General features: G+C 49.1%; 2 protein-coding genes across 2 annotated transcripts in view; both read right to left on the reverse strand.

Annotated features, from left to right (window-relative positions):
* Positions 1-14587, reverse strand: part of LOC144772911 (uncharacterized) — a 2519762-nt gene that overhangs the window by 254464 nt on the left and 2250711 nt on the right. The window lies entirely within an intron of this gene.
* LOC144773144 (homeobox protein Hox-B1-like) lies at positions 3872-4567 on the reverse strand. The gene has a single exon (XM_078658001.1). The coding sequence runs from the start codon at positions 4565-4567 to the stop codon at positions 3872-3874; it is 696 nt and encodes a 231-aa protein (XP_078514127.1).

The raw sequence follows: 14587 nt of genomic DNA on the forward strand, positions 1-14587 counted from the left end.
CTCTCATGGAATGTAGCCGGGCTAACTAACAAAACAGATTCACCCGAATGGGGTGAACTCATCGAGGGGTATGATATATGCCTTTTTCAAGAGACCTGGGCCAGAGAAAAACATCTCCGACCGTGCTTTGCTATTTTTGAGACTCAAGCAAAATGGGGAGGAAAGGGCCGTCCATCAGGGGGCCTTGCAATCTGGGTTGGGTCCCACTTGGGCTGCAGGGCCACACACTTGGAAACCAACTCACTGGATTTCCAGTGTGTATCCCTAGAATGGCCAAGCGGAGGAAAACTAACACTGATCAATATATACTCAAGATCGGTGGGGGTAGCAGCCACCTCGGGCACTGTTGAGGACCTAGCCCTGTTTCTTGACCTGCTCACCCCCTGTTCCCCACTAATTGTAGGTGGTGATTTTAACCATCAGTACGAACCTCTCCCGGATCACCTGGCGGGCATATCCAGTGAAGAGGACAAACTATGGAACATCCCTACCCTGACCGATCCACCGGTCAGGGCCTGGACCCCACTTGCCACTCAAATAACGTCTCTCACGCTGAGTCATTCGCTGAGGGCCTGTAATGGCCGAATAAAAGGGGACATCCCGCCAAAACATACTTTTAACAGATCGGGTCACGAGTCACGTATTGACTACATCATGGTTTCAGTCAGGGATTGGGGGAAAGTGAAAGATTTTGGTGTAATTCCCAGATTTGACAGCGACCATAACCTGCTTTCACTAAAATTCGAGCTACAAGGGCCACAAACAGTCAAGGTAGACGAAAATTCCGCATACCAGGTGGATCTTGCACTATCCAGCAATAGACGTAGAATTAAATGGGCAAAATTGCTGGAAAACCCAAGTAACATCGGAAGACTGTACGCGCTAGCTGTTCCCGCCTTAGAAAAGGTTGAGCGCTGTATGTACCTAACAGTCAACGATTTAGAATCTCCTTCCCCAGGTAATTCCAAGGCACCTAATCCCTCCCTATATAAGTCTGTACAACTGAATGAGCTTGGCACTATTCACTCTGAGTTATGCACTAATCTCGCAGAGGTGCTGAACCCGCAGGCCAGGCTAAAGAAGCCCAAGCAGAGAAGAGTCACCTGGTTCAGCGCTCCCTGCAGGATAGCAAAAGCGGCATTACTGGAATCACTTAAAGCACGAGACACTTCAAGTGGAATTAGGGAAAAACGATTAGCTTATAAATCAGCCCTTCGTGCTGCTAAAGTATACTGGGATGAGGGGAATTGGACCAAAATGACAGCTGCCCTTGCATTCCGAGATGCCCGGACTTTCTGGCAAATCGTTAAGCATGGCTCAGCTGAACCACTTGCAGCTGTAGAGGCCAACATAGCACCCTCTGTCTGGGAGGAACACTTTAAAAATCTTTACAAAACACATAGTAGCGACCAGCTAATGACTCTACCTGAAGATCTATTGCATTCACCGATTGAAAGTGTAGCTCCCATGGATGGATTCAGTGTGGAGGAGATCACCATGGCAATCACGGCCTTGGCTGCCGGTAAGGCGCCGGGCCTTGATAGGCTGCCAGGCGACCTCTATAAACACGAACCCAAGATATGGGCTCCTTATTTCAGGGTGTTATTCAATTCGATCCTGAATGGCATGCCAATCCCATCGACATGGCCGGGGGCAGAGATAGTCCCAATTTTTAAGAAGGGATCACCTCTGCTACCGGCCAACTACAGGCCAATAAGCCTGATTGACGTGTCACAAAAACTCTTTGCTAAGCTACTCCTAAACCGCCTGCTTGAGTGGATTAAAGATTGCAATATCCTAAGCCCCTTCCAGGCAGGATTCAGGGAGAAGGTCTCTACCATAGACCAGGTCTTTCGGTTTGTCCTCATTTATTGGAAAACGGTGCAGTTGGAGGGTGGCAGCCTCTATACTGTATTTGTGGACCTGAGGGCGGCGTTCGACCTGGTCCCCCGGACCAAGCTGTGGGAGGTCCTGGCCAAATTGGGGATTCCTGGGGGCTTGTTGAAAATGATAGTTCGCCTTCACAGCGCCAATTTTGTACAGGTGAGATGTGGCAGGACGGGTGTACTGTCCAAGAGGTTCCCCGTTGGCAGGGGGGTAAGACAGGGTTGTGTGCTCGCACCGACCCTGTTTTGCCTCTACGTCAACGGGGTTATCTCTCACCTGGAGGGGGTACCCAACTCTGACACCCCAAAATTGGTTACTGAAAGGGTGCCAGCCATCATGTTTGCCGACGACACCTTGCTGCTATCAAAGTCGGCAATGGGTATCCAGCGCATCCTTGATGGCTTTGTGGACTTTTGTGAGGGCCATGGCTTAGAAATCAATACTATCAAAACTAAATTCATGGTCTTCAATCCCCCACAGAAATTCCACTCCAGCCCCAGTATTGCACACAACAGGCTAGAGAGGGTGAAAACCTTTGAATACTTGGGTGTCATGTTAAATGATAAATTATCCTGGATCATGCACCTGGAGAAAGCTCTACTGAAATTGACCCAATACTCGGGGGGCATTATGAACCTTCTGGCGAACAATAAATCTTCAATCAGGCCCATTGGTCCCCCAATGCAGATTTACAAAACACAGGCTAAGGGGGCTGCCATGTATGGGTCTGAACTTTGGGGCCATGTAGGAACACCAGATCTCTTGAAAGTGGAGAATAAATTCATCCGAATGCTTGTAGGACTACCTCCCAGTACGCCCCTTGTCCCCCTCAGGATGGATCTGGGCCTCCGTCCGTTAGATGACGATTTGGCCTTTTGCCCGCTGGCTTACTGGCGCAGACTGTGGGCAACTCCAGAATTGGCCAGCTACAGACAGGGACTACAGGAGGTCCTTGCTATGCCGGATGCTGGAAAAATCAAATGGCTCAAATTTATCAAACTGGAACTGGAGGGACTGGGACTTTCTAAAATGTGGTCTGATCCCTTGTCTACTTGCCAACTTATTCCTAAAAAGGATCTAGCCAAGGTATACCGCGATAGCAAATCATCGCTGCTTTTTAACCAATTAATACCCGGGTCATTGACAGACTCCTTTATGTCCTTTAAGGCCACTTACAACTTTGAATCAACTCTAGACAAAGTCCACCCCCCTTTACTCAGGAAACTTTACCTGCAGTGGAGACATGGGTCCCTCCCTATCCGATCATTTACAAGCAAATGGAACAATGATGTAATCAGTACTTGCCCAGCATGCAGAACCTCCGATGAGTCTGAACTTCACATTCTCTTCTTTTGTCCTGCCTATCGAGAAATTCGCAAACAATGGATTGCCCCCTTATGCAGAAACTTGGGATTTGTGAATTGCCAGGCTGCTTTTAGAGTCTTGAAAACCAACCTGACTGACTACATTGTGTTTGCGGTGGCCAAATACTTGGGCGCTATCTGGATTACTAGAAGGAAATGCCTCAGGGCTGGTAATTGACCCCCCTGTATCCAGGACATGGTAGTGCAATACAGGACTTTGCAAAAGCATGATTTTATATCTTACATTACATTGTATAACCTTTTATAAAACAACAGTTTTAAAATGTATGTTTTAAACGTCTTTTATGGTAAAAATTGTTACCGAAATAAAGATACTTGAAATTGAATTGCTTTCAATAAACAAAGTTTAAAAAAAAATACACCTTACATATCACGCAGACACCAACAACCCCCAAACAAAAGATCTGTGAGACTACACAGATCACACAGGCCTCTCGAGCCCCTAAACATGAAAACTGTGTGAGTCCACTGCACGGATCACACAGGCCTCTCCGACGTGAGATCTGTGGGACTGCACTGGACAGATCGTGAGATCACTGTGAGTGCACTGTATAGATGACAGCTCTTCTGGTTGAAGCATTGCTGCTCACTAAAGAGCTCTATAAACTATAGTGAACAAAGCCACTTACCGGTTTTGGGGGATTTCTCTTCACTTTCATCCAGTCGAAGGTGTGCGTGGTGGAGGCCTGTTCGGGGTCTCCGAGAGGCGTGGTGGGCATGTGAGTGGAGGTGCCCTGCAGGAAGCCCTGCTGCTCCTGTAGAAAGGGGTGCTGCTGCTGGTAGAGGCCGGGCCCGGGGGAGGGGTAGTAGGTGTTTGTCAGGCCGCCGAGTCTGGATCCTGTGTTGGCGGGGTATACAGAGGGCTGGAAGTACATCCCCTCGCCCTCCTGGCTCAGGTAAAACTGGTGCCCGTAACCCGTGCCGCAGCTTTGAGAAGGGTACACGGGCGCCTGGCCAGGGTATGCCAGGCCAGCCCCCGATGGGTAGGCTGAGCCCTGTTGATGGAGCTGGCTGGACATAGCTGCGCTGCCCCCCACCATGAAGCGCCCATCTCCATTGTAAGTGTCAGCACCTGAGCAGGCCGGGAAGGCTGGGGCACCCTGGTCCAGCGGGTGGTGGTAGCCCTTGGGCGAGTAGGCGCTCGTCCCACGGCTACAAATTACATACTCTAAAAAGGAGTTCATCCTGGGATTGTCCATCTGCCACTGCCAGCGGAGTGACAACCTGTGTGAGAAGACTCCTCCTGCCCCGAGACCTTTGGATAGACTGTCAGAGCTGTGAACGTTCCATTCCATGGACGGCGAGCCTTCAATCCTCGTCCCCTGCACCCAGGACATGTGTCTCTGGCGAGGAGCCAATGGCAGAGGACCTCCTGAAGCCTGTCACATATCTGAGCCCATCCATCACCCCTCTGACATTTGCATGACAAAGAAACTTCAATCAAACCCGTCCCATCAATCTGATAACAACACACTCTTTGCTGACGCTCACATTGAATAACAGAGGAAGCCGTGATTCAAATCCGCTTTCTATTCATACTGGTTTCAGTTCACTCCCAGGCTTTTCTTGTTATCACCGAGAAGCTTCAACACACCGAATACCTTTAACAATAGGATACTAGTGAGAAATCTCAGCGGGGCGCACACTCCACGAAGAGATCTGTGCGAATCTGCAAGTTACAGTTCTGCATACTACCTGAGCGGACTCAGCCTTTCATCATCCGGAGGTTCACACAATGAAGTTGGCAAATAAGGGCGTTGTTACAACTGTGATTACTGATGTTGTTAACTTGGCAAGAACAATTTTCGATTCTAACTTTTGAAATACCAGCCCCTTTCACCCTCTCAGATATTGTGTGTGTCTGTCTGTGTCTCTCTCTCTCTCTCTCCTGACTGGCATTCAGACTCCGAGTGTTTTGTTTTGAAAGCGTTTAAACATTGCAAATACTCCACCTTAGTGTTTTGGTTTAACTAGATAACAGTACAATAAAAGCCAAAATAATTTGATAATGGCGCATTTCTTAAACATTTGAAAAACGCTATGCATTCTGTCAAAATAAAAGTCGTAAGTCAGAGAGACTCAGTGCCCTGTTGATGTATCATGTTAATTGGTCCTTTGTGCCTTTTGTTTTTCACGATTCGCCTTTTGAACCTCTGCGTCTAGCACTCTTGTTACCTTTCTTCTATTCGCTGGGAAAAGACACAGTGCACAGAGCAACAATGCGTTGGATTACTCGTAAAAGGACGTTTTCTTCCTACTTGCTTTTGTACTTGGTGTGCTTTTTATAAACATGGATAATTCAAAATCCCTTTGGAAGAAAATAGGTTGAGGCTTTAAGTAGTACTGCGCTATACCAACAGACGAGAAACAATTTGTGTCGGGCAAATAAAATAACAGAATCTCCTGCTGGTTCGGATCTTTTAATCTACCAAGGTCCGCACAATTAACCGCTGTTCCAAAACTACTAGCAGACAATTATGCTCATGGCAAAGCAGCTAGCGGTAAAGGCAAAGTGTGAATAGAATAACTGCGCATTGTTGCTACATTATACATACGACATCTGAGTTGAGTTATAACTTTTGATAACCTTGTTACTGTTGGTTATTTTGTTAATCTTATTTCAATAACTCAAGGCTGCTACATACACCGCGAATATTACTGAAACATGGTTATTTTCACACGATTGTCCACCCTCCCTCCATGTTGCCTGTCCATGTTGCCTCCCGCCCGCACACCCTCCCTCTGTGTTGCCTCCTGCCTAAACCGTGTTGCCTGCCGCCCACCCTCCCTCCATGTTGCCTCCCGCCCACCCTCCCTCCGTGTTGCCTCCCGCCTAAACAGTGTTGCCTCACACCCGCCCCGACACCCACCCACCCTCCGTGCTACCTCCCGCCCACCCACCCTCCGTGCTGCCTCTCGCCCACCCAGCCACTCTCTGTTCTGCCTTTCACCCAGCCACCCTCCGTGTTGCCTCTTGCCCAATGTGTTGCCTCTTGCTCAATGTGTTGCCTATTGCCCACCCACCCAATGTTGCCTACCACCCACCCACCCTCTGTGTTACCTACCACCCACCCTCCGTGTTGCCTAGCGAACCCCCAACCACCGTCAGTGTTGCCTGCCGCCCGCCCACCCATTCCCCGTGTTACCTCCCACCCTTAGTGTAGCCGATTGCCCACCCACCCTCCGTGGGGCTCACCGCTGGCCCACCCATCCTACATGTTGCCTAACCCTCCGTGTTGCCTAACCCTCCGTGTTGCCTAACCCCGTGTTGCCTAACCCCCGCGTTGCCTAACCCTCCGTGTTGCCTAACCCTCCGTGTTGCCTAACTCCCGCGTTGCCTAACTCCCGCGTTGCCTAACCCCCGCGTTGCCTAACCCCCGCGTTGCCTAACCCTCCGTGTTGCCTAACCCTCCGTGTTGCCTAACCCCCTGTGTTGTCTAACCCTCCGTGTTGCCATACCCACCCTCTGTTGAGCATTACACCCACTCACCCTCTGTGTTGCAACCCTCCCTCCGTGTTGACATCCCGGCCACCCACCCTCTGTGTTGCATCCCACCCACTCACCCACTGTGTTGCAATCCGTGTTGCAACCCGCCAGCTATCCTTCTGTGTTGCCTCCCTGTTGTCTAACCACCCACCCTCCATCACTGATGCCTATCTGTCACTTTTGGCTCCAACCCACCATCCCTCCCTGTTGCCTCCCATCCACCCTTGCTCCTTCCCTATTGCCGAAACATGTTTCCTTCCAAACGCCCTTCCTACATCCATCTTGACGTTGACTGCCCTTCTTCTGTATTGCATTCTGTTTACCCGCCCTTTGGGCTGCCTCTGCCCTCCTTCTGAGTTGCCTACTGACTGCCCTCCCTCACTCTGTGTTGCCTACCATCCACCCTCTGTGTTGCCTCCCACATGCCCTCCCTCCTTCTGTGTTGCATCCTGATCTATCGCCCTCACTCTATCGCCCTCACTCTATCGCCCTCACTCTATCGCCCTATCGCCCTCACTCTATCTATTTATCGCCTTCACTCTATCTATCGCCTTCACTCGATCTATCTATCGCATCACCACAGCATCAATCTGTGCATTCTTTCAACAACAACTGGTTCAAATATGTTCTCTCAATGTTTCAAGCTTTATTACAAATGAAACAAAAAGATGTTAATATTTCACTTCTGTTCTTTGATTTTCGTCGCAATAAAATACAATGAACATAATCTTCACAAAAGTTATTTACAAAAGTTTGAGCTATTGCCATTATAAATGACAATAACTTTTATTTAAGTATTAATTATTAAAGCCATTTTTATTTGTAATATCAATACATCTAAGTCACGTAAATACAACACATATTGCATTACAAATGGTATACGTGTCACATTTGCGAAAGTTAAAACTATTGGCATTGTAAATGACAAAGCCATTAATTTGGCTATTTTCAAAACCAACACATAAATAAAAAATATGTGTCATTTACAATACCAATAGGTCAAACTTTCCTAATGCGAGACCTATTGCATTGCAAATGCTTGTTAAATAAAGCAACTTTTTTTTCAAATGCAACCCATTTTCCTTAAAGGAAAACGTGATGCGTCTAAAAGAAAAATATAAAACATTTTCTTTTAATTTTTTTAAGTCAGACAGTGGTCCGTGGGATCACTGCCTGCTCTTAAAAATATTTTTGCATGCATTCACAAAGAGGAAGGTGTTGTTTTGCAACCACATATGCAATCGCAAAAAAATTGTACATCCCCCTGTGACTAGCTATTACGAAGGGACGCCCTTGGCATGCCTCTTCCTGATAGCGACTTGCAAACCCTATTTTTTGAGTCGGTAATAGGTTAACGACTCGCAAAATAAAAAGAGAAGACAGTGTAGCTGAAGAGTAAATTGCTCTAGTTGAAAGTCACATTATGAGGTATGGGTAGGTACATCACATACGTGAGGTGCCATTGCCCACTAACTCACCCATTCTTCCTACGATCATGTTAGTGTTAAACAGATGTAGATGTTGAGTAGAATATGGAGAGGGGCACTATAGATGGGTAGCAAATGCAGCCTACACCCTAAAAATAATGCAAGCATATGGGGTATAAACATGTTTGGAGTACCTACGACTCCCACCTCAGAAGCCCTGGTTTGGAAAAGAACATGGCTTGGGTACCAACTTTAGCATTGGTGGTCCTACATGGGCCTCCTGAGACACTGTGAATTCCTACAGAGAGCAAGACATTGCTTGGAGTGGCGTAGTCAGGCCACAGAGGCAGATGATCAATTTCAGATAGCGCTCTACTGACCTAAAGGAGTTCCCGCCACCTACATCCCCCTCAGATGGTGTGCGTCAATCCTCTGGTGATATGGGATACAATAAGGCAATATGAAGGGAGACTGAGACAGCCTGACCTCCCGATATACAGCATTACAAGTCTCAATGACAGCAAGTGAGTGCGGTGCCCTGTCCTAGCGTGCTCTGCTATGTCCTTTGAAGGGAAATTCATCTCACCTTTGTCGTGCATACTGATAGGGATTTGTAATGCACACTGTGTTCGGGAGATCCAGGGGAGCATATAGCACCAAGACCATGGTGGTGAGGCCGCCAAGTCTCTGCATGGGACATTTAAATGACCCCGGCAGGTGCACATGCGCAGACCAATGTAATTGGGACTGGCCAGCACTTGCACTCTGTGATGTTCCATACTGCTCACCATCCCCCTCAATGGACAACTCACTCATCATGGATGGTAGCAGTGCTGTTGCTGTAACATCAATACTCTGGTGCCTATAAGGCCTTGTGCTTGCCAGCAGTTTCCTAGAAGATAACTATGACCAGCTGCCTAACTGGGGGGCTAGATGGGCACATTTGCACCCACCACCCTAGTTAACTCAGAACAACCATCCACAACAGATCATCTTGGTGTGCTCAAGATGAGAGATTCCATTGCCCTTCACCCCTATGGTGAGCGTCTTTTGAGTCTACATCATTCCCCCACTCAACCCACTACAACACCTTCCGGCCTCATTAGCCTTCTGAGAGTCTCATTCCCATTGCCTGGCCACAGGTATAAAGTGAACTGAGGAATAATTCTAAATGACCCTTCGCTGAAGGTGAAGTGAGCAGGCCTTCCTGCAGATATCGGTCCACATAAAAGAGTGTTACCTTAATCCTTGCCACTTTTTGCTGCAATGGTCTTGGGCAAGTCCTCATGACAACTCTTTTTTACTGATATTTTGAGTGTGACAACACTGCAACAGCACCCGCACCTGTGAATACAGCATCAGTTATTTCATTGTAACCTTTTCTGTGGGAAAACTCATTGGTGGGTGACCAGTTGGGGTTTCTGCCTGACAAGATGGAGGATCTGATGACAGAAGTCAAAATGATACACGCAGAAATTGGATCCTTTCACCATAAAGTGGACAGCCTGTAACACAGGATGACGATTGTTATACCTGCCAGCCATAGGGTGGTCTTCCCCCAAACTCTTTGCCTGCTTGCCTCCAATTTTGCTGAATTATTTTTGTTGGCATTAGGACTCTGTGTGCTTTACCACTGCTAACCAGTACTAAAGTGCCTGTTCTCAGGTCTCTAAACATGGTTTGATTTACCTATTCACAACTGGCATATTTAATTTTCTTTGTAAGTCCCTATTAAGTAGTCCTTTAAACAAACCTCAGGCCTGCCATTGCAGAGCCTGTGTGTGCAATTTACATTGCCATGCCGACCTGGCATTTAAAACCCCCTACCAAGCCTTAAACCTTCATTGCACTACATATACGTCACCCCTAAAGTAGGCCCTAGGTAGCTCATAGGGCAGGGTGTTGTGTAATCAAAATGTAGGCAATGTACTTTTAAGTTTTGCATGTCCTGGTAGTGAAAAAACACCCACATTTGTTTTTCACCACTGTGAGGCCTACCCCTCATACAATCACTTTGAGGATTCCTTATTACACTTAATAAGATGTAATTCCTGATTGAGACGGAGTGGCTGAGTTATGTTTAATACTTTTGGAATGGTAATGACAGATCCTCTTTACTGCTAAAGTCAGCTTTATCACCACTATCATTAAAATGCCACTTTTAGAAAGATTGTATTTTTTTGCTCTTAGTCCTGTGCCTGCACCCTGCCTGTCAATACACATCTGGGATGTGTGACAGCTGGACTTTGTGCATTCCCTCTAGACAGTCACACACAAAGGCAACTTAGGTGTGACTTGATGGTTCTTCCTGGGAGGATAGAAAGGAGGAGCAGGGCACAGCCTCACGCTTACACGTGAATAGGCTGTGCCCTGTCCCCACACAAAGGACTGCTTAATCCCTGAGTGTGGAACCAGGGCAGGAAGGGTGGACCTCTGTGCACTTCAAAGCCCTTCTTTGAAGTCTTTCCCACTTCAAAGACACCAGTTGAAGGAAGTGACCCCTTAGGGTCACCCGGGTCACTCTCAACCTCCTCTAGCCTTACAGTAATGAAGAGTCAATGACGCAGTAGAGAATACAAGCAAACTAGTTTATTCACAAGATACACTGCAGAGGAGTTCAGTCTGACCAGCCTCCTGTGATGGCTGATGAGGGACCGACTCAAACAAGCATAAAGTTATAAGGTGTAGGTTGCAGAGCCACATAGACCCGCCTATTATGGAAAAGTACTGGTAGCTGTCATAATAGAATGGGGGTACAGAGCATGAGTTAGGACCCTGCGGGAGCTTGGGAACCTGGAGGCAGAGAGGCGGTGTGTGCAGCGTACGTCCCTAATGGGCGCAGTGCCTATCCCCGCGTATGATCAGGTTTGTACGGAGGCGAAGGTGAAGGTAGGATCGGTGGAGGCAGCGGCAGCAGCAGCGTTGGCAGCAGTAAGAGGCACCGAAAAAAGCGGCAATTTCAGCGAGGAAGTCGGGCGAGCCTATGGTGGAGATTGATACTTGCTAGAACCAGCCTCCACTCACCCCGCAATTGTATCTACAACTACAACTACAACTCCACACGGTCGGTAAGGGGAGGGCTGACCGGCCGCCCATGGGCCGCAGGAAGCGCTGTATATATTGTAGATACAGCGCGTGTTATTGGTGCCAAATATTCCGGCTGTTTTGATTTTAAAGTGCTTGGTACAGGCACTGACACTGCTAGCGTCGCCCCACCTCTTCCAACCTGGCACAGCGCAGGGGGGTGGACTTAGCTAAAAAAAATTCTGCAACCACACAATTGAAAATACCGCTCAGATCATAAGTGGCATCTTCACCCGGTAGATTTTGGGAGAAGGGGTGGCGGAGACAGAGAAGAGACACTGGTGCCTGCACCCTCCACGGTTCCTGTCTTACCTGCTAGAAGTAGGTACCAACTCAGGTCATATTTAGAACTACAGAAATCTGGGCTTACTGACCTGGGCACCCCAGCAGGGTCGGAGGTTGCACCACTTACCCCTAAAGGGAAGAGGAAAGAGAAAAGGGATAAAAATTTTAGATCAGGGGAGATTAAAAAGCGGAGACTGCCAAAAACTTGTCTTTCTCAACCAAAACCCACACCTTCTTTAAAATCATATTTTAGAATTATGGAAAAGGTGGCGGATCCTAAGTCTCCCCCTCTCTCCTCTACCACTACCCCCACTATTCCCCTTCTCGAAGAGCGGTCAGCTGCTCAGGACACAGTGCTTCAGCCGGTGACCTTGAGGAATAGGTATACGGTCTTAGCAGATGATCCAGAAACAGACAAGCAGACGCCGCTAGAAGAAAATACACCTAGCTATCAAGGTCCATCACAAGGGGCTCATGGTGTATCCATTCCTGTGGTGGCAGCTGAAGCCGCACCAACCGAGTTAGCCAAGAGTGACAGAGGTAATGAGACAGTATTGGCTGCCCTAGATGGAGGCCTCTCACAGGTGGAGTTACTCTTGCATAACCTGAGAGGTGATCTACTGTCTAAATTTGAAATATCGGAGGCCAATCAGAAAAGTCTCCATGAGCAGTACTCTAATCTAGAGGCCAAATTGGATGATGTTTGTAAGCGGACTGGCATTTTGGAAGAGGAAGTCACCCTGCTCACTGGGGCCTCACAACGACATTACAGGGACATCGAGACTCTTAAAACCCAAAATAGTGCCCTCGAGATGGACATTGAGAGACATTTACTGTGAAATGTGCCCTCCCCCTGACTACAGCGGAGACACTCTGGGGACGCAATCATCCCCGCCCGCCACAGACCTGCCCTAGTATAATAGACCGTATGGAGGTATTTAAACTGGACCAGGCGGAGCCGTGCTGTTATGGCTGCCCCCCGCGGTGCTGCCAGGGCCTCTGTCCAGACCTCCTCCACCAGCCCGCCCACATCTGCCTCCGAGTCCCCCCGGAGTTTCTGGAGTGTAGGGAAGAAGTGCGTAACCAAGGACCGATAAATGCGAGAGATCTTCTTGATCTGCAAATCCCCCATAAAAACTTTTGCCTCGATGTGGCTACATTCGGGTATCGACTCCAGGCCCTGTAGGCTAGGGGACAGTGCATGACGTAGCTGTAAATATTAATAAAATTGTGTCCGGGGCATATGAAACTCCTCCTGTAGATTCCGGAAGGATTTGAGTGTTGTGTCCCTCAGGACATCGCACAGAGTGGAGATGCCTATGGCATCCCATCCCCGTAACCACGGCAGGGCCACCAATTGAGGCAGTCACCCATTGTTCCATAGTGGGGTCTCCAGGATCAGAAAATTCCACCAGCCCATACGCCGCAATGCCTGCCTCCAGACCATGAACACTACCTGTGTGGCAGATGGCAACATGCTACGGAGCCACGCCGAGTACAGCAGCGTGTGTAGTGAGTGATGTGCCATCAGGCAGCGTTCCAGTACATACACCGGGTCCCTGCTATCGCCGTACCACCACTCATTGAGGACCAGCAGGTGTGAGGCCTGGTAATATGAGAGAATGTCCGGAGAAGCCAGCCCTCCGCAACAAGTGGATAAAAAGCACGTGTGTATAGCCACGTGCACCTTCCCCCTCCCACAAAAATTGCCCCAGCACAGAATTCACCAACCGGAATCATTTAAGCTGGATCGGCTACGGGTGGTTCTGCAGCTGGTGAAGAAGTCGGGGGAGTGCTACCATTTTGAAGATGGCCGATCTACTGTATAGTGTCAGGGGCATATGTGACTAGGACTTATTGTCAGTGCGAACCCGCTCCCATACCGGCGCTAGGTTACGCTCCCATGCAATGGCCGGTATATCGGAGAGCACTACCCCCAGATATTTCAAACTGCCCGCACCCGATTGGACGCGGATGGCCACGCGCCCACCCACGCGCCCACCCTCGTCTGACCTCCCAACGTCCACAGAGTGGACTTGTGGGGATTCATGTACAGACCCGAAGTCTCCCCGAAATTTTGCATGATTTGCAAAAGCCGTGGCCCTGTCCTGTCAATCGCCATCAGGAAAAAAGGACGTTGTCTGCATACAGCGCAATTCTATCGGACAGGCCGGTGGCCCACTCAAATCCCTGTACCTGGGTGTCTATGCACAACCACGCCATGGCCAAGGCAAAGAGATATGGGGACAGAGGGCACCCCTGCCGCTCGCCCCTCTGAATGGGGAAGGTGGAGGAGGTAGCACGGCGACCCGCAATGACGGCGTAAGCCCCGTATAAAGGAGTTTCACCTAGGAGAGGAAGAGCGGACCCAAGTTAAGTCTATGGAGCAGGGTGAACAGCTAGACCCAGCTCAAGGAGTCAAATGTCTGCCAAGAGTAGTACCGCCGGCTCCCCAATTTGTTGGATCGCCGCAACCGCCACCTGAGCCCTCCTAATGTTGTTTTGGGTTGCCCGCTGGGGCATAAACCCCGCCTGATCGGGATGCATGAGCGTTGTGTTATGGGGCAGTAGGCGATTGGCCAGCGCCACATTTAGGAGGGAAATACGATGGAGGCATGCTGTTCCGGGTGGCGCCCGGGCTTGTGAATCACCACCACCTGTGCATGTCTCTAGTCCGGGGGAAGCTCAGCCACCTCCTGGGTCTCCTCCACTACTGCCCGATAGTGTTGGGCCAACTGCACATTATACAGGCGAAAAAACTACCTTGGAAACCCATTGGGTAAAGGGCACTTTCCCAGAGTTAAGTTTTCCCAGGCTCCCTGGTCCGCACGTCTGGCAGCTGTTTGAGTGGCAAATCAGTGATGAATTTATCTATCACATCAGCTGACACACATTCCCGGGGGGCATAGAGATCAGCATAGTAAATGGCAAAACTATCCGCAATGGCTGGAGGGTCCGTGATCGGGGTCCTCACCTGGTCCAAGATTCCCGGCAGGGCCTGAGAGTGAATCATGCCTTGACAAAGGTGATGC

This window comes from Lissotriton helveticus, chromosome 8, assembly GCF_964261635.1.
Source record: "Lissotriton helveticus chromosome 8, aLisHel1.1, whole genome shotgun sequence".
Lineage (NCBI taxonomy): Eukaryota > Metazoa > Chordata > Amphibia > Caudata > Salamandridae > Lissotriton > Lissotriton helveticus.

Bases quoted from the DNA above. Each gene is read 5' to 3' on its own strand.
- LOC144773144 (XM_078658001.1), bottom strand. From the start codon at position 4,567: ATGGAATGGAACGTTCACAGCTCTGACAGTCTATCCAAAGGTCTCGGG.